At 34.3% G+C, this 18439-nt stretch overlaps 3 protein-coding genes across 3 annotated transcripts in view; 2 read left to right on the forward strand and 1 right to left on the reverse strand.

The window, feature by feature from the left end:
• Window positions 1-41: 41 nt before the first annotated feature.
• Window positions 42-3116, forward strand: LOC119189221 (1,5-anhydro-D-fructose reductase-like). Its single transcript, XM_037438300.1, has 6 exons — window positions 42-389; window positions 460-627; window positions 1315-1518; window positions 2216-2466; window positions 2535-2685; window positions 2754-3116. Exons 1-6 carry the CDS (start codon window positions 237-239, stop codon window positions 2922-2924), a joined length of 1098 nt encoding a protein of 365 aa, XP_037294197.1. The 5' UTR covers window positions 42-236; the 3' UTR covers window positions 2925-3116.
• On the reverse strand, window positions 3107-7926 carry LOC119189220 (DNA replication licensing factor Mcm5-like). Its single transcript, XM_037438299.1, has 13 exons — window positions 7646-7926; window positions 7371-7518; window positions 7072-7179; window positions 6767-6939; window positions 6329-6407; window positions 5899-6057; window positions 5389-5626; window positions 5008-5201; window positions 4614-4754; window positions 4236-4412; window positions 3791-4035; window positions 3501-3643; window positions 3107-3388 (listed from the first exon to the last, which is right to left on the reverse strand). Exons 1-13 carry the CDS (start codon window positions 7798-7800, stop codon window positions 3159-3161), a joined length of 2190 nt encoding a protein of 729 aa, XP_037294196.1. The 5' UTR covers window positions 7801-7926; the 3' UTR covers window positions 3107-3158.
• A 226-nt stretch (window positions 7927-8152) lies between these two features.
• Window positions 8153-18439, forward strand: part of LOC115450203 (dynein beta chain, ciliary) — a 41323-nt gene continuing 31036 nt past the window's right edge. The window contains 9 exon segments of the mRNA XM_030178197.2: window positions 8153-8328; window positions 14553-14657; window positions 15218-15388; window positions 15872-16042; window positions 16424-16512; window positions 16733-16836; window positions 17093-17281; window positions 17631-17804; window positions 18125-18260. Of these exon segments, the coding sequence (XP_030034057.2) occupies window positions 8320-8328; window positions 14553-14657; window positions 15218-15388; window positions 15872-16042; window positions 16424-16512; window positions 16733-16836; window positions 17093-17281; window positions 17631-17804; window positions 18125-18260 (1148 nt within the window). The 5' untranslated portion in view covers window positions 8153-8319.

Genomic DNA, 18439 nt, shown 5'->3' on the forward strand with positions numbered 1-18439 from the left:
CTTTTGTAAATCTATTTACGCTATGGAAACTGGCCGCGAAATTTAAAAAAAAAGTTACGTCACGAAAAATCAATAACTTGCATTAGAAAAAAATATCCGTCGAAAGTAGCGATATTAAACGTGCTTCAATTTTAATTTTATCTTTATCTTAATAGAAAAACTTTACTTATAATCTTACTATTACTGGCTCTTTGCCAATTTTGTAACATCTGTATGATTTCGTTTAGTCAAAATTTATGAGCTTTGTAACGCAATTGGGATTCGCTTTTCAAAGCATATTGCGAGTTTCTATCCGTCGTTGTTATCACAGTAACATTCGCAACATGAAATATGTAAAGCTTTCACAAACAGATGATTTAATGCCAACATTAGGACTTGGAACTTGGCAGGTGAGTACCAATTTTTGACAAGAAATTTTATTATATGCTTTTGTATCAACCAATTTTTTTCTAATTCTAGGCGCCACCAGATGTGATAGAGACCACGGTTTACAAAGCTCTCGAATTAGGATACAGACACATAGATACAGCTTTCAATTATAACAACGAAGAGGCTATTGGTAGCGCTATTAAAAAATGGATTAATGACGGAAAAGGTGCAAGACGTGACTTATTTATTACTACTAAGGTGCGTAAGAGATGTATTATCAGATCCGAATACGATTGTATGATAAATAACAAATTTTTTCATAATTCTATTTCCTATGTCCAGCGCAGGTAATTTTTATTCCGCATAGTATATAGTATGGAGATATCTCCCACTCTGTCCTTGTTACCACTCAAAGCATGCAAGTTCCATGATCGCCGGCAGACGAGAATCAAAAAGACCATCATTTTTGCAATATTCATTGCCATTACGGAACGGGGAACCTCTTGTCTTAATACTTTTTTTCAGTATTATCGTGTTCTAAGATTTCCTCAGGTGTAACTCGCTGTTATTGTTTCGAGCAAGTATATACACGATAAATAAATGTCTAAAACAAATAATAGGTGTAAAAAATTATATAGGCTACCAACCTACTTAGTGAGTTACTTATACAAACAGTAAAAATCAGACTTGCTTTGATGTAAAACATGTTTGTTTACATTGTAAATTGGGTCAGTAGAAATGCACAAAGGAACAAAGTTGGTGTAGCTCTGAATTCGAAATAAGTATGTCTGGTGTTAGGCTCGCTCGCTGTTACACCATCGGACGGATATGCTTAGCGATTTGTAGGTGAACTAGGTGTGCCTGTTTTTTATGTACCTACATATTTATAGGAGTTTTATTTACTTATGATGCACTAACGTTATGATGTTTTCTTCTGAATTACAGCTTCCTCATGTAGGAAATCGCGCGTCAGACGTGAAGACATTTCTCGATCTGCAATTAAGTCGTTTGCAGATGGACTATGTAGATTTATACTTAATACACGTGCCTTTTGGTTTTCACTGTGATCCAGAGACCCTCACGCCGCGCATAAAACACAACGGCGACTATGACTTGGACATGGAAACCAACCACATAACTACATGGAAGGTAACTCCAACTTTGGCTACAATGCGATGTGCTGAGTATGAAAAAGTGCGTTATTAGGGTAAAAAATAACTAGTAAAACTAACCAGGAATTACTGGTTCGATTTGAATTCATAGTAATAATTTAAATAAATGTCGATAAATGGGCTAACATTAAAATATTTTTTAGTGTTATCCCATTTATCGATGGAGGCCATAGGCTATATAATATCACGTTATGACCAATTGGAGTGAAGCATCAATGAAAAATGTTGCTAAAACGGGGAAATTTTAATTCTTTTGAGAGTTTTCTTTGCTCGTTCCGTTTTCGTTGAAGTTACGCAATAAACATGTATAACGGAATTATTCCCCTTAAAAAGTTCAAAAAAATATACCATAACAAAGACTCCGGCATCTGTCTGCCTGTTTGAAGGCGATAAATTCAAAAACTATCCATTTCAGTGAAAATTGGTATGGAGATAGTTTGAGACCCTGCGAAGTACAAAGGCTACTACTTTCTATCTCGGAAAAATATACTTACAGCGGGTCTTTTATCTCGGGAAAGTATTTCATGCGGGCGAGCAAAAGCTATTAAAATATAAGCAGTGTTTTTTGTTCCCGATAGCGTTCCTTGTCTGCATAGATCTGTGTACATTTTATTAAAATAATATCATGAAATATAAGGGGAAACAAATAACAGGCGTTTATGTTTTATTTCAAGAAAATGGAAGAATGTCAGAAAGCGGGACTGATTCGCAACCTTGGTTTGTCAAATTTCAATGAAAAACAAATAGAGAAGATAATAAAATCGGCAACGCTGAAACCACAGGTGCTGCAAGTAGAACTACACGCCTATTTTCAACAACTAGACCTCCGGAAATTTTGCGCCGAGAACAATATAGTGGTGACTGCGTATGCCCCTTTGGGCAGCCCGGGAGCTAAAGATCATTTTGTCAACAAATATAATTATAGGTGTGTAAAATAAATTAGAAATTTTATTTCATAAAAGTCACAATTCTGTCGAAACACCTATATTTCAGCCCTGATGCTTTTCCGGATTTGCTAGGCCACCCAGATGTGAAAGAGATAGCTGAAAAACATGGAAAGACCACAGCCCAAGTGCTGCTGCATTTCTTAGTCAATCAGAAGATTGTCGTGATCCCAAAAAGTACCAGTGAAAATAGGTTAAAGGTAGGTAAACAGGCAATTCCATTTGTGTAACTCGTGAGGCGGTTTATATTATGTTTGTTAATTTTCAGGAGAATTTCCAAATATATGATTTTGAGTTATCACCACCAGAAGTTAATCGCCTTAAGAAACTAGATAAAGGAGAAAATGGTCGCATTTTCAACTTTTTGTTTTGGAAAGGCGTAGAGAAAGCACCAGAATATCCATTCCAGTTATGCGCAGTTGATGTCACAAAAGCTTAGTTTGAAAAAAAAAAACAAAACACGATGTTCACATTCTAGTCATTCACTACCTCTATAATTTTTAGATTTTGCCGGTTTGGACGTACACTATAAAATTATGTTGCTTCAACTACTTTTAGTCAGTTAAACTGACAATATCTGTGTTATTATGCTTAATGAAATATGAAATAAAATTTCAAGAGTACTATGCAATTTGTGGTTTTATTAAAAAAAAAATAAAAACTGGTTTCTTGATTATGACAGTCTGTACAACATTTTTCTTTGTAAACGATGTTGTAATTCTCCTCTTCTGATCATTGTATGGATCACCTTGAGAATCGCTCTCTCGGGATATTTCTGTTTTAAAAAGTCTTGAATGATAGTTTGTTCAGAAACTTGAGAACCAACGGCAAACCTACGCTTTAGTTGTTTCTCAATACGCGAGAGCATCTCATGATCTTCTTCTGTTGTAAAACCTTCAGCTCCTGAAAATAGTTTTCATCTCAATCTAATGACAAACATAATGATACATACATAGTGATGTCGAATGCCAATTACAATGTATTTCCAAACGATAATGTGAAACAGTTTATTTACCTGCCAAACTGCCAGTCATAGCGGCATCTAGAGTGGATACTTGGAATAGTCGTAATGCTTCCGTGACATGAGCTTCCGACGCGAATGGTTGGAGTTGCATCTTAGCCAGTGATTCTGATATTCTAACAATAGCTTCCAATTGCCTGAAATATCACCCGGTTCTTAGATTAAACAGAATAAATTCAGAAATTTCTCAATAGGGGATGTATCATAACTCATAATTACTATGAATCATTAGCAAAAATTATAAAGAATGTATAATTACGTGAGTAAGATAACGTAACGCTTACCTGACAGTGATAGGTATGGAGAGTCGTTTGTCGGCTTGTCGTTCGTGGTGGTCGGCGCCGGTGCGCATGAGCACATACCGCGCGCGCAGGCGCTCGGCGGCGGCGGCCGACAAGCGCGGGCCGCAGCGTGCACGGCAGTACGCCGAGTATCGTCGCAGCAGCGCCAGTGGCAGCTCGCCCGCTACCGTCTCGCGCTCTGCGCTGTCGCCGCCCATGTGCACTGAGATTATGTGTTTCGCTAGGGTCTAGAAACACATACATGAATATTAAAACATAATTAAGAAAAAAAAATATTAATTCAATTCTAATTAATTACAGAGATATGAAACAATCTTGTAATCAATTTAATTACAATTTTTTGCATTATACTCGCAAACATAAAAATAATATTGCGAAAACGTCGAGACAAGAGTTGCAAAGATGATCAAATGAGCAATTGACTTACGATATCTCTTTTCTCATCGTGTTCGTCTTTAACAATGAATATCATATCGAATCTGGAGAGGATGGTGGGCATAAAGTCGATGTTGTCATCTGCCTTGGTGTCATCCCATCTCCCGAACACTGAGTTAGCGGCCGCAAGCACCGAGCATCGAGAATTTAGCGTCGTTGTTATACCGGCCTGAAATAAGACGTTTTTACATTTATAGTCACTAGTAATAATAAACTAGATAAAACGTTTAAAATAAAGAGAATTGACCAACTAGATGTAACAACGAGGAGCCAAGTTATTAAAAGAATGAATCTCTGATTTTGGTGTATATTAGTTTCTAAATATATCTGTATTCTCACTCATTATTAATGAATATAGAAATATAATTACTTTGGCAATAGAAATGGTCTGTTGCTCCATAGCTTCATGGATAGCGACGCGATCGTCCTCACGCATCTTGTCGAACTCGTCGATGCACACCACGCCGCCGTCCGCCAATACCATGGCCCCGCCCTCCATCACGAAGTTACGCTGTAGATGCAAACATTGTATTTTATAGAATTGTAAAATATTGAAAAGAGCAGTATAAGAAAAAAGGACTAATTTATTTTAATAATAATATCAGCCCTGTATTATATACTGTTCCACTGTTGGGCACGGGCCTCCTCTACTACTGAGAGGGAATAGGCCTTAGTCCATCGTAGTCTAAGTAATCTTACTGCGTTAAATCACGCAGAGATACCATTGGCAATAAAAAAGCAGAAAATGTGCAAATCATACTCACACTTCCAGGATCCCTGATCACGGAAGCAGTGAGACCAGCCGCACTAGAGCCCTTGCCGGACGTATATACGCCGATAGGAGCTACTTTTTCCACAAATTTCAACAGTTGTGACTTCGCCGTACCAGGGTCGCCGAGAAGCAATATGTTGATGTCGCCACGTCGAGTCAAACCATCTGGTAGTCTTTTGCGGGATCCTGTAACAGTAACAATGTGCACTGCTGATGCTTGACTGGTTTTGAATATTATTATAATTTCAGTTTTTTAGAACACATACATACTAAGGAACAAGATCTTCATTAACACTATTAGCTGACATTGAATGTATAATTATTGAAAAAATCGTGCAAAAATAAACTTCCATACAAAACAAGATTAGCATACCACCAAACAAGAGTGCAGCAATAGCTTTCTTCATATCAATAGCGCCGAAGACACTGGGCGCGATGGATTTAGCGATCCTGTCGTATATATCGGGTGAGGCAGCCAGTCTTCTGAACTGTTCCTCTTCTTCGACTGTGAAGGGACGGAGCCCGCCCGTCACTCCCTCCTCGGCAGTGAGGCCAACTGCGCGTAAGTACGACGCTCGCACGCCTACAGATCCCTTGTCACGATTTTCACGCTATAAAACAATGAAAAATCTTAAAGTTCGTAAAATGGAAGTAGTAAGCACTTTTTAAAATAATAAGTATGACGATTTTAGTCAGCTGAGACATAAGGTAGCTACCCAATGATGTAACATAAATCATTTGTAAGGGTATAACCAACAACACTTTAATCATTATTGGAAAAAATAAATTGTAAAGTCTTTGGTTATTCTGATGAACAACCAATTCTGAGTTATTTAAAAAATAGCTCTAGGGCGCTCCTTCTCACTTAATTAACGAAACTTACCCCCATTTTGGCAATTTTCTTAATCGAATATATTCCGAGCACAGTAACTCGCGCCCCTGGCGCCACTCGCTCGCACAACATGCGGTCGCAGTACACTGTTAAATGGCGCGGAAGCTCCCCCTGTGGAATGCTTTCCGGTGCTTCTTGAAGTTTTAATACCTAAAGCAAAATATCATGTTTATTATCAAATCTTTATTGCAAGAGTATTGAAAAAAAAGTTAACTGCAATAACATCAATATTAAGAATTATACCTAACACTAGGTTGATTCTGATTGAAGTCAATTTAGAAGCAAACATTAAAATCAAATCATATTAAATCATTATTTATTGTTTGCAGAACAAAACATGTAAAGCAAAATATTATCTGGTGGTAAATTAATTGTGTCTATTGGATCAGAAGACTATAAATGTTTATGTTAGAATACTTACTTGGTAATCAATACATTTACATTTGTCAGGAATAATGAAGTAAGGATCCAGTGGACATTTTGGCCGACCAGCTTGCTCTCTATAAATTACAAAAAAAAAACAATTATATATTTTTTTATAAATTACCAAGGGGACTTAGTAATTAAAAATTTAATTTATAGGAATGAAGAATTTCATGATGGGGGAGGGAGAAAATTCTTTCGTATGGTTTAAAACAATGAACTATGTAGAATTTAAGTAAACTATTTTACTTGGTGTATTAAATTCAGCAGCTTTAGTAAGTAATTAAAAAGTTTTGAATGAAGAAAGTTTTGGGTTTAGGTATTGTGGAACTGTAAATCAATCCTCTAGACTCGGGCAGACTCCAGGCTATCTTTATGTGGGATATCACAAAAGTAACTTTCAGGTGTATCTATCTGATATTTGCAAATTCCTTACGTGTTACACTTGCGTGGCATCACATAGCCTTCTAGCCCAGGTTTCACTGGAAGGTTTGGTATGATGTTGCGGCATGATCTACATTGAATGGATATTTTTGTTGCTTTAGCTTTTATCCCAGATGCAGATATTACAATGCCAGGGATCTTCACCAATCTGGACACTGTTTCAGACTGGAATAAATTTTTACATTTATATATTGCATCCTGAATGTAAGCAATTTTTCACACAATAATAGTCAGTTTTTGCTTCATGAATAAATTATTATAGTTCATTTGCTGTATCAATTTCACTGTAATACTTACTTTAAGTTCCCTTAAACTAGCAGGATTTGCATCTGAAGTGAGCAGTACTTGTATGTCCTCCACTTTCTCTTCACCTTCAGGTCTCGGAGCAGTCAATTCATCAGCTAACTGTAGAGTATGAGAACATGAGAAGTGTGATTTATTATTATAGAGGTTTCTTTGTACATTCTGTTTAATGTAGATATGTAATACAAAGAAAACATAATAAAGATACACATGGCAAGTAATTGATCAGTTTATATTCCAAATTTTGTATATTATCATTAATGAGTTGTCATATAATAAACACTGTTACATACATCCTTTGCAGCTTCTTCTAATATGGGCAAATGTTCTGTGGGTTTTTTGTACAGTTTTTCTGCTAATATTTCATCAAAACTGGATAGATCTTCGATATTGATTTCTACCCAGTAATTACCCAAATTGTAGTTACGTTTCAGGGCATCTCTGAAATAAAGTAGAGCCTTATTTTAAACCATAACATTAGAATAGGTGACATTAACAGTTTGGTACTTACTATTTTATTTTCTAATATTGATCTCAATTTAAAGTTATAAATATCATGTATCAATACCTGTATTTATAATTAAAGTTTCCAGTATGAAATTGACGAATAAACTCTTTGAACTTTTTTTTTATAGCTTGCAGGTTAATTTGATCTTGCGATTCATTTTCCTCAACACCAAAATTATCAGAGAAGAATACACCAGGATCGTCAAAGCCTTCCATTTCTTATTTGATATTAAAAATACTTTAAAATTACTTTGTTTCACTGAATATTAGACTTTTTTATTTATAAAATGCAACCTCAACAGTTACAGAAATTGGCGCGTAAAATTGACATTGACGTGACGTCTGGAGTTTGACGTTTTATGCGTTTTTCTGAAAGGCAAAGCACAAAAAACATTAGGTGTCAAATGTTAATAATAATTCATAAATATTCATAAAATATTTAATATGATTATTAAAATATTTACGAGTTACTACTATTTTATTCTTTTACTTTTAGCTATAATGATTTTTCCGGAATTCACACAATGGCTCCTTTTCACGTTGGCCATTGTGGCTCTGATACTGGCAATGCGTTTTGGATCGAAATTTAAAATTATAAAGTTGCTATGACAACGTTTTGCGTGTGATTTATTTCATATAATCTGAAAGACAGCTTCTTTTTAGTTAATTATAAATGCTAAAATACAAGATGTATTAATAATAATAAAATATAAAAGCAGGCTGAAAACATAGACAATGGGAGATGTGAGTATCTATTTTTCCATCTAATATCCCCATGTACTATAATACAAAATGCCAGTAGTACATATAAGTATATATCGATAGCTAAAACCAATATAATATAACAATAAATATGGAATCTATTAGGTACTAGTCGGTCCGCTCGTACTATCTACCTGATTTGGCAATTTTTTTTAATGAAACTTATTGATGCTCGATATTTTCAGTTCCTCCTAGAGATTTCTTATATTTTCATAGCTTTCTATCCCTATATCTCCGGTTCGTTTTGTTAATTTACTCCTGCGCGAAAGGTTTTTAAGTAGTTAGCGCTACATCGTACTGATCATGCTATGAATCATTACAATGATTTACGGATTTTTATAGCGAGAAACGCTGTTCACAACCGGAAAGCTATGAGTAATACCTATTATAATAAAGTTTAGAGTAGTAAATTCGTACTTATATTGCGCAAGGATTTTCAAATGCGCGTACACTAGTAACAATAAGTATTTTAATGTTTATATATTAACACATGCAACTTGCTGCAAGACATGCAAGTTTCAAAAGTTGAAGAAGTCCGCATGCCGTGATAGACAGTAAAAAATGCTTGCGGTAATTGATTTCTGAAAGGTTTCTTACTAATCTAAACTTCGCTTTATGTATTAGACGGAAGTATATCACACAGTGAGCATAGTTTTGTTTTACACATGAAAATAAAATTTTGCATAAATCTACATTCTATTTTATTTGGAACAAAAGCTAACGCAACCTTGTACAATCACAACTGTAATTGTACACGGTACAAGTACGACTACCGCGCTGAGGTCCTGGGTTCGAATCCAAGGTTAGGCCAAAATAATTGTGACTGGGTGTTGAATGGGTACATTTATATTTGTTTAGGGTAACATTTGTTTATATGTAATTTAATTTGTTTTTGTGGCAACACGCCTCCACTTCCTTCTTCCTGTCACGGGCTGCCGGCGAGCAGCCACAATAATGTAGTTCTTTAAGTTTATGTTTAAGATATCAAATTAAATAACAGTGATCCGTCATAGTGGTTTTATTAACATGGTAGCAGAGCGTGGTTGCCTGCAAATACAAAGAAGAAAAGAAGATATTTTCGCAAATAAAGTGGAAACGTGCTATATATGCAATAAGCAAAAATGGCGTTTACTAAATGCAATGACGCAGTTATTCCAATATTCGACGGATCGGATTATAGTAGCTGGAAAATACGTATACTTAAGTTTTTGGAGTTTAAGAAATGTAAAGAAGCTGCCATACGAATCAAAAATGATTCGGATGATGTTGCAAAGTGGGAAGAGATGGATATCCAGGCAACGAACTACATTTATAGTGCAATAAGCAACAAGCAACTCGAATATATATGCGACTTAGATTCCGCATGCAAAATATTGGCAAAATTTGATGAAATGTACCTGCAGAAATCATCGGCGCTACAGATTATATGTCGCAACAATGTAGAAGCAATAAAATTATCGAACTATTCGCAAGTAAGTGTATTTTTGACGACTTTGAGAAATCAATAAATCAGTTAAAACAAGCCGGCGCGACGGTAAGTGAACAAGAAAAATTAAATTATATGTTAAAGGCCTTACCTCGTAATTACAGTCATATTGGAGATCTAATAGACGTCTTACCAGAAAAAAGACAGAACTGTAGATTATTTGAAAAGTAAAATTATGTTAAAATCATTGGATAAAGAACCTGAAAAATGTAATGAACCATCACGCGACAACTCAAATGTTTTTAAAGCTCGCACTAGTAGTTCTGCATCACCTAATAAAAACTTTAAATGTTTTACCTGTGGAAAACCTGGCCACATGCAAAGAGATTGTCGACACAGAAATGTTAACAGTGGTAGAGGAAATGGATTTATTAGATTTAATAATAATCGTGGACATCAACGTGGATCATATTATAATTCAAGAAATATTAGAGGAAGAACTTATAATAATAAATCCAGTAATGAGAGTGGTGGTAATAATTTCCTTGCAACTATTGAGAATAATAATGTTTCAACTTCAAGTAAAATATATAATATTGAGCAGTCTGGCCACTTAACTTGGTTATTAGATAGTGGTTGTACAGATCATATAATTAATACTGATGAGTACTATCATTCATGTGAAATATTACAACAACCTATTAAAGTAAAAGTTGGTGATGGAAGAATATTAGAAGCTACAAAGGTCGGAAAAATACAAACTTATTTTATGGTCTATGGAAAAAGTCTGAAGTTGTTTTGAACAATGTTTTCTATGTCAAAGAGATGAAAGCAAATTTATTGAGCTATTCAAAGATTACAGACAATCATAAAATTGTTTCCAGGGGCGACAATCAAAAATATATAACGTCTATGGAACTATTATAGCTATAGCAGTGAAAGAAGATAGACTGTATAAATTAAAAGGTTATATAAATGCAAGTACATTACATGCTAATTTAGTGAAGAAATCAAGTATGACAGTGAAGGAGAAATTACATAGGATGCTTGGTCATATAAACTTTAACAATTTGAATACTATGTGTACAAGTGAATTATTGAAAGGATTACCAAAGGAGATTGAATGTAAGTACATGAAATGTGCTATATGTATTGAAAATAAAATGCATAACTTGCCATTTAAAAATAATAGAAAACGAGCACAGGATATATTAGAAATTGTACACACAGATTTAAATGGGCCACACAGAACTACAGGTTTTAATGGTGAAAAATATTTCTTAAGTTTTATAGATGACTATAGTAAGTTGGCAAAAGTTTATTGTATTCCGTCAAAAGATAAAGTATATAATTGTTTAATGCAGTATGTTAATGAGATACAAAATTTAACTGGGAAAAATATTAAAGAATTGAGATGTGATAATGGAAAGGAATACATTAATAAAAGAGTGTTTGACTTTGCAAGATCAAAGGGAATAATGATTAAATCTTGTCCGCCATATGTGCATGAATTAAATGGCACAGCAGAGAGGTTCAATAGATCAATAATGGATATGTCAAGATGTCTTTTGGCAGAGGCAAAAGTGCATAAAAGATTTTGGCCTGAAGTGGTTATGGCCGCAGCTTATTTAAAGAATAGAACATTAACAAATGGCACTATAGAAAGGAAGACGCCTTATGAGATATTTTTCAAACAAAGGCCAAGCATTGAAAATTTAAGGATATATGGAAGTAAAGTATTTGTTAGAACACCAGAGGAAAAGAAAATGTAAATGGGACAGGAAAGCCGAGCTTGGCATACTAATGGGCTATACAGATGTTGGATATAGAGTATTAATAAACAATAGAATAGTTGTAGCAAGACATTGTGATATAATTGAAGATGATGTAATGTGTATTGGTCTCGATGATAATAGAGAAGAGAAAAAATGATAAAAGTAATAGCCAGCCGAATAAATTGGAAGAGAAAATTATAGAAGAGAAGAAAGAGACTAATGCAGAAGAAAATAATGAGAAAATTAATGAAGATTTGAATGCTGAAACAAATGAAAGTTATGATGATAATAAAGTAATTGAAACAAGAAATCGGCGTAAAATCAAGCCACCAACTCGGTTTGATGAAGAATTTGGTTATTATTGTATAACTGTTAACTATTGTGATGCTATGATTCCAGATAATTTTCAGGAGGCAATAACTAGCGATGAAGCAAAAGAATGGACTGAGGCTATGAATCGTGAGATGAACAGTTTGGCAAAAATGAGACCTGGAGACTTGTAAGTAAACCAGCAGACAAACAGCCTTTAGATGTGAAATGGATATACAGAAAGAAAGCCGAAAATAAATTTAAAGCTAGGTTAGTAGTAAGAGGTTTTCAACAAAAGATTTTATTGATGATATATATTCACCCGTTGCTAAAATGCAAACTTTAAAATTGTTATTGTCTTATTGTTGTCAAAATAATCTTAATATACATCAGATGGATGTTGAAACTGCTTTTTTAAATGGTAAAATTTTATCTGAAGTTTATGTAAAGCAGCCAATTGGTTATGATGATGGCACTGATATAGTTTATAAATTAAATAAAACATTATATGGTTTAAAGAAAGCCCTCGGGCTTGGTATGAATGTGTCAATAAGTTTTTAACTAGTCTTGGATTTCAGAGAAGTAAATATGACTTTTGTTTATATTTTAAATTGGATACTAATGTGAGTGTATACATTTTGTTATATGTTGATGATTTGTTAATATGTTGTAAAGATGAAAAGGTAATGAGTAATATTAAAACAAACTGTTAAGTAAATTTACTATGAAGGATATGGGTAAAGTTAAAGAATACATTGGAATACATATTGATTATGATTATAAAAAGAATAAGACCATGACACTGAGTCAGGAATCATATATAGAATCATTAGCTAAGCGTTATAATATAATAAATACAAAGTTATATACTACACCAATGGAAGTAAATCTTAAACTAGAAAACTGTAATATAAATGAGAATGTAAAATATAGAAATTTAATTGGAGCACTTTTATATATTAGTTCAGGTACAAGACCAGATATATCGTTCAGTGTTAATTATTTGAGTAGATTCCAAAAATGCTATAATGAGACACATTTTAAATATGCTTTGCGAGTACTTAAATATCTTTACTTAACAAAACATATAAAATTAATTTATAACATGAATATAAATTCTGATATGTTAGATTGTTATGTAGATGCAGATTTTGCAGGAGATATTGTCAGTAGGAAATCAACAACAGGATTTGTAATTAGACTGTTTGGGAATGTAATATTTTGGAAATCAAAGAAACAAAATTGTGTAACAAAGTCATCTACATTTGCTGAATACATTGCGCTGTCAGAAGCTGTTACTGAAATTAAATTTATAGTTTGTTTAATTAATGAGATTTGTCAGAAAGATTGTAAACCTGTAAAAAATATATGAAGATAATATTGGAGCTCAAATTATTGCTAAATACGGAAATTTCACAAAAATTCAAAACATATTGAAGTTCATTATCATTTTGTTCATGAAAGTGTTAAAATTGGTTTAATTGATGTTATAAAAATTGCATCTGATCAAAATATAGCTGACATTTTAACAAAACCATTGGGAAGTAATAAATTTAATAAATTTAGAGATATGTTAAAGTTGTTGTAAAAGTAAATTATCTTTCAGATGGATATTATGTTGAGATAAATATTGGTTTAAATTGTTTAATTAAAAGATGATAATTGTAATATAAAAAAAAGTTACAATTAATATGTTATACTGAAGGTAATGTTTATAGAGCTATTGTTTTAATTTAAAATACTTGATATGAGTAGTGTATGATATGATTTAGTTAAAATATAAATGTAAGGAGGCATGTTGAATGGGTACATTTATATTTGTTTAGGGTAACATTTGTTTATATGTAATTTAATTTGTTTTGTGGCAACACGCCTCCACTTCCTTCTTCCTGTCACGGGCTGCCGGCGAGCAGCCACAATAATGTAGTTCTTTAAGTTTATGTTTAAGATATCAAATTAAATAACAGTGATCCGTCATAGTGGTTTTATTAACACTGGGGTCGAAGCGCAGCTCGAAGTCAGGAAGTTGGCCGTGTGATACCCCCGTCTCTCGGAAAAGCACGTAAACCCGTTGGTTCTGCGCCGGATCTTTCTCTCCGAACTATGAGAGTGAAGGAGCAGAGAGTGCATCTGTGTATTGCGCGCACACTTGTGCACTATAATAATATATCTTGCGTACCTGTCTGATCCCCGTTGAGATTGTCCGCAGTGGCCAAATTCGTTTAGGAGGGATTCATACATGCATTCATGTCTCATAAATGTAGTAAACATATTACTTAAGTACTTACTAATTATTAAACAATGCACACCATTGTCCTCATATTAATTATAAATTAAACAATAATCCACAACTCCACGTTTAGATTCTAAACAATTTCTACTTAAGTACATTTTATGTAAGTAATTAGAGAGCCAAACCCAATTATGAATTAATATTAAAACAAATATCGCAGTTCTACATATTGTATCTGCACACGGTGTAATATTTTTTTGTGTTAAGTAACACTTCATTTAAACAACTGCAACAAAGTAGGTTTTATACACCAAGGTGCATCAGATAAACAAAGTGAAGTAATAAAAACAATAGAGATTTGTGCTTATAAGCTATCACTACCTAATTATGCTGCACAAATTTTCCTCGCACGGAATTTTGTTCTGTAGCACATAGGAACTGAACGTTCATTTTTGTTTTGTAGAAAGAGGATGTAGACACTCGTTTGGAGATTATGAGCGAATACATACTAAAATCGCTCAAACAGAAGGTCGATAAATGGGCGAAATTTATATCGGGCGACGAAAGAGTAAGTACTAAGTGTTCCGTGAGATAGATCACAGGTTTAGTTGAGTTAGATTAGCAAATTCGGTAACTATGTTAACTGCGGACAATTTGGGATTTAATTTATGTAAAATATAATTTGGTACAAATGAAAAAGCGGCGATAGCCTACTTGGGTATGGAACGGACTGCCAAGACGAATGTGCACAGGTTCAAATCCCAAGGGCACACACCTCTGACTTTTCTAAAATCATGTGTGTATTCTTTGTGAATTTATCGTTCGCTTTAACGGTGAAGGAAAACATGAGGAAACCTGCACATCTGAGAAGTTCTGTAAAGGAATTTCGAAGGTGTGTGAAGAGTACCAATCCGCACTAGGCCAGCGTGGTGGACTAAATCCTAATCCCTCTCAGTAGTAGAGGAGGCCCGTGCTCAGCAGTGGGCAAGTATATAATACAGGGCAGATATTATTATTATTATTATTATTTGGTACATTTGTCATGTAATTGTAATTTACTGAGAGTCTTCCGTATGAGTTAAACTCGCGATTCACCTATTTAACTTTAATATGGCATTTCGATTTCAGCATGTTTTATTTAGATTCTTTGACATGCCTAAATACGAAATCATAGTATTTCGAATGAACACAGCGGGTATGCTCACATGTTCCACCAGTTTTCCTCCAATAAGTAGAGGAAAAATGATATATTTTCTCAGAAATATCGATGACAAAATAACTCAGGCAAATTTCCGCCAGGTAATATAATTCAGCCACATAATAATTATATCGGTGCTTCTTCATAATAATCATTTAATAATATTATTCATAGAATCCCATTACCGTATTAGCTAGCATAAATAGATCTGACTGTTGAATCGAAATTTCCACAATAGGTTTTCTTTAAAGTACATTTTTTACAAAGCTAATTACCTATTTTTTGCTCTCCTAGACTATGTCTATTGGAAACAGGTTCATATAATGATAAGGTATTCGTTTTATACAGCGAGTTTTAGTTGCCCGGGTGGCCCGGGCGGCCCGGGCGGAATATTCTTTCATGCATCACGTTTGAGTCTTTGAGCTAAGTGCCTCCAACCCGACCATGACTGCTCGTTTGGTTCGAAACACGTCTCGTTGGAACGAGCCACTGCGGTAGATTTGCATCTTATCTGGGGTTGTATCTATATTGTTTGGTACAATAATATACAGTGCCTTTTCATCATTAGCCTTATTTATCCAAAGGCTCTGACTATTGGGGAGATGTCTGGTAACGTGTTGATGGATATAAGTGTGATGGCGGACGAAGTTATTGGACCGCTGCTGTGTAACCCTGAAAACCAGAAAGGATGGCCGAAGATAGTGCAGAACGATATGAAGAGACATGTTAACGATTTGAGAAATTTGATGACACAGGTAATATAATGAGAAAATTTTAATGCTTCGCTTTTAAATATATTAGTTTGTTAATTATGATGTAACATCCTAAGTGCGCATCTTTCGTAGGCGGTTTTCTCGACATTGAAGAAAATTGTACGTTGGTAGATAGTGGTTACTAAATATTTTGCTTGAATAGGGATATGGGCATTAAAATCAGAGTAGTTTTGGGACCTTAATGTGAAACAAAGTGACGGATGTGAATTAAAAGCTATTTATGTATAATTGTAAAAATATAAATGTATTGATTATCTTCTTTCAACTATAAAAGTAAGCAGAAAATAATAAGTAGATGCTCATCACTGGGATTTCGAGACGGTTCATGGTAAAAGTAAAAAAAAATCTTCTTGTATTGGACAGTTGAAAGGAGAAATGGCCAGTCAAGTGATGTTACCGATGCCAGCAGGTGTCGAAAGTATTTACCACGCGGAAGCTCGGTTAAAAGAAAGGTAGACAATTTGCTTAAATCATTAAGTTACTGTTGTTCCTAGTTAATTTTACTATTTAAAACAAAAATGCACGGGTGGATTTAATATTTCGCTTCTAGCTCGTAGGCAGCTTTTAAATGGTGCATAATTAATAGTATTCTGCAATATTAAAATTTTAAATTTCGCACAGCATCTTCCAGTGATTGTATCAAATTTTAATAAATTCCGCTTCGATTTACAGTGACGGAGAGGACGTGGATTTGTACCTTAAAACCAACATAGAAGGCGCCATTATAAAATGGGCACAGCAAGTCCACGATTTATTGAAAGAAGATTCGTATATAGGTGACTATCTTAATTCTGAAATAGTGTATTTAAGTATTTATATTTACTTTCTTTATAAGTCAAAATAGCCCATCTTTTGACACAGCGGTATCCAAGATAAGTACGTAGCTTCTTTATCGATTACTTCTGTAACCAAATGAGTATTAAATACCAAGGAAGCCTTATTTTTAAACAGAGCAAATATAGCATTGTCCTATTTTTTCTAACAACTTATTTGATCACACCTAAGTATACAAATTTAATATTCTTATACTAGCGTTTAAACGGACAAAGTTCCCGCTACCGAATGCGGACGTGGAGTTCTACACACAACGTCTCCGAAATCTCGAAGGCATATACTCCCAACTAAGGGATCCTCGCGTCAAGCGCATGGCTCACTACCTCGAGTCCACCCGTAGCGTGTACCTCAGCTGCTTCAAGTCCATGCTCACTAACGTTGTTGCTGGTGAGTGTTTCCTTAATTTCAATGGTTTGTATTTTTGTAACATGTATATCAGGAATTCTTGTGACTTTTAAAATCTTTCGTGAAAATATTTGTAACGTGGTACAATTAGTATAAATGTATCCTAATTTCTAGTTTGCTATCTAGTGTAGTTGATAAACGAAGAGTGATTATTAACGTAAGCTTTAGATGAACAACATGTTTGGCAATAGCTATAGCTTATATGATATACCCATCTATTGGAAACTTTTGGTGTGCCAACTTTATAACATTAGGTACTTAGAAAACTATTCACTTTATCATTAATCTTAATCGTAAACAATAATCCCTCATTATTTTGTTTCTTTTACAGCTATAGTAGAATGTCGCGACATATACGTGTATCAGAAACCTTTAGTTATACACTTTGAAACGTTCGAGGGCACGGACTTTTCCGATGCAAAGAACCTCATTCGTCCGATGTTCCATTGTATAGGCTTGCTGTGGGGTAATTCCCGATATTATTGCAACGTGGAGAAATTAATACGTAAGTACTTCTGGTGATAATTTCGAAGAAAATGCTTTGATAAAGGTCGCAAGAAGTTGTTGAATGCTGTACGCTCTCGGCATCATGATCTGGGAATTTATGATAAAGGCAATTCAGCAATAGACCTGATGGGGCTGACGATATAGATGAAAGTATTCGAAAGCAAAATAATTTCATTGTTGATAGTTTGATAGCATAAATTTCAGTATGCGTATATCATCTTGAAGTCAAGACACCTGATAATCAGATATAGAGTTTCGAATGTTATTAGTCTGGGCATAATCAGCTTTTAATGTAGATTTAAAAATTATACTTTACAGCTCTCTTGCGTGAAGTGTGCAACCTGGTGATACAGCAGTGTACTAATTCGACAGACCCGTCGTCTATATTCCAAGGTGATGCGGAAGAGCAGTTACTTAAAATGAGAAAAGCTATCGGTATCTTGAATCATTTTATGTAAGTCATTGTTATTTTGTTGTTTCTTGCTACGTTTTTATCTGACAGTAGTTGCAAGAGGAGTCAAAGATTTCCAATTCTTTTTTATGAGTACTGTTTTAAAAGGATTTGTAGAATTGCTTGAAAGACGGAAAGTTAAGAAGTATAAGTCAGTACCTAAGGAAAAAATTAGAAGTCCC

Source organism: Manduca sexta, chromosome 13 (assembly GCF_014839805.1).
Source record: "Manduca sexta isolate Smith_Timp_Sample1 chromosome 13, JHU_Msex_v1.0, whole genome shotgun sequence".
Taxonomy (NCBI): Eukaryota; Metazoa; Arthropoda; class Insecta; order Lepidoptera; family Sphingidae; genus Manduca; species Manduca sexta.

Bases quoted from the DNA above. Each gene is read 5' to 3' on its own strand.
- LOC119189221 (XM_037438300.1), top strand. From the start codon at position 237: ATGAGCTTTGTAACGCAATTGGGATTCGCTTTTCAAAGCATATTGCGA. The intron at 390-459 runs GTGAGTACCAAT...TTCTAATTCTAG, and splicing joins TAGGACTTGGAACTTGGCAG to GCGCCACCAGATGTGATAGA. The intron at 1,519-2,215 runs GTAACTCCAACT...TTTTATTTCAAG, and splicing joins ACCACATAACTACATGGAAG to AAAATGGAAGAATGTCAGAA.
- LOC119189220 (XM_037438299.1), bottom strand. From the start codon at position 7,800: ATGGAAGGCTTTGACGATCCTGGTGTATTCTTCTCTGATAATTTTGGT. The intron at 4,036-4,235 runs GTAAGTCAATTG...ATGTGTTTCTAG, and splicing joins ACGATGAGAAAAGAGATATC to ACCCTAGCGAAACACATAAT. The intron at 3,644-3,790 runs GTAAGCGTTACG...GTGATATTTCAG, and splicing joins TCCATACCTATCACTGTCAG to GCAATTGGAAGCTATTGTTA.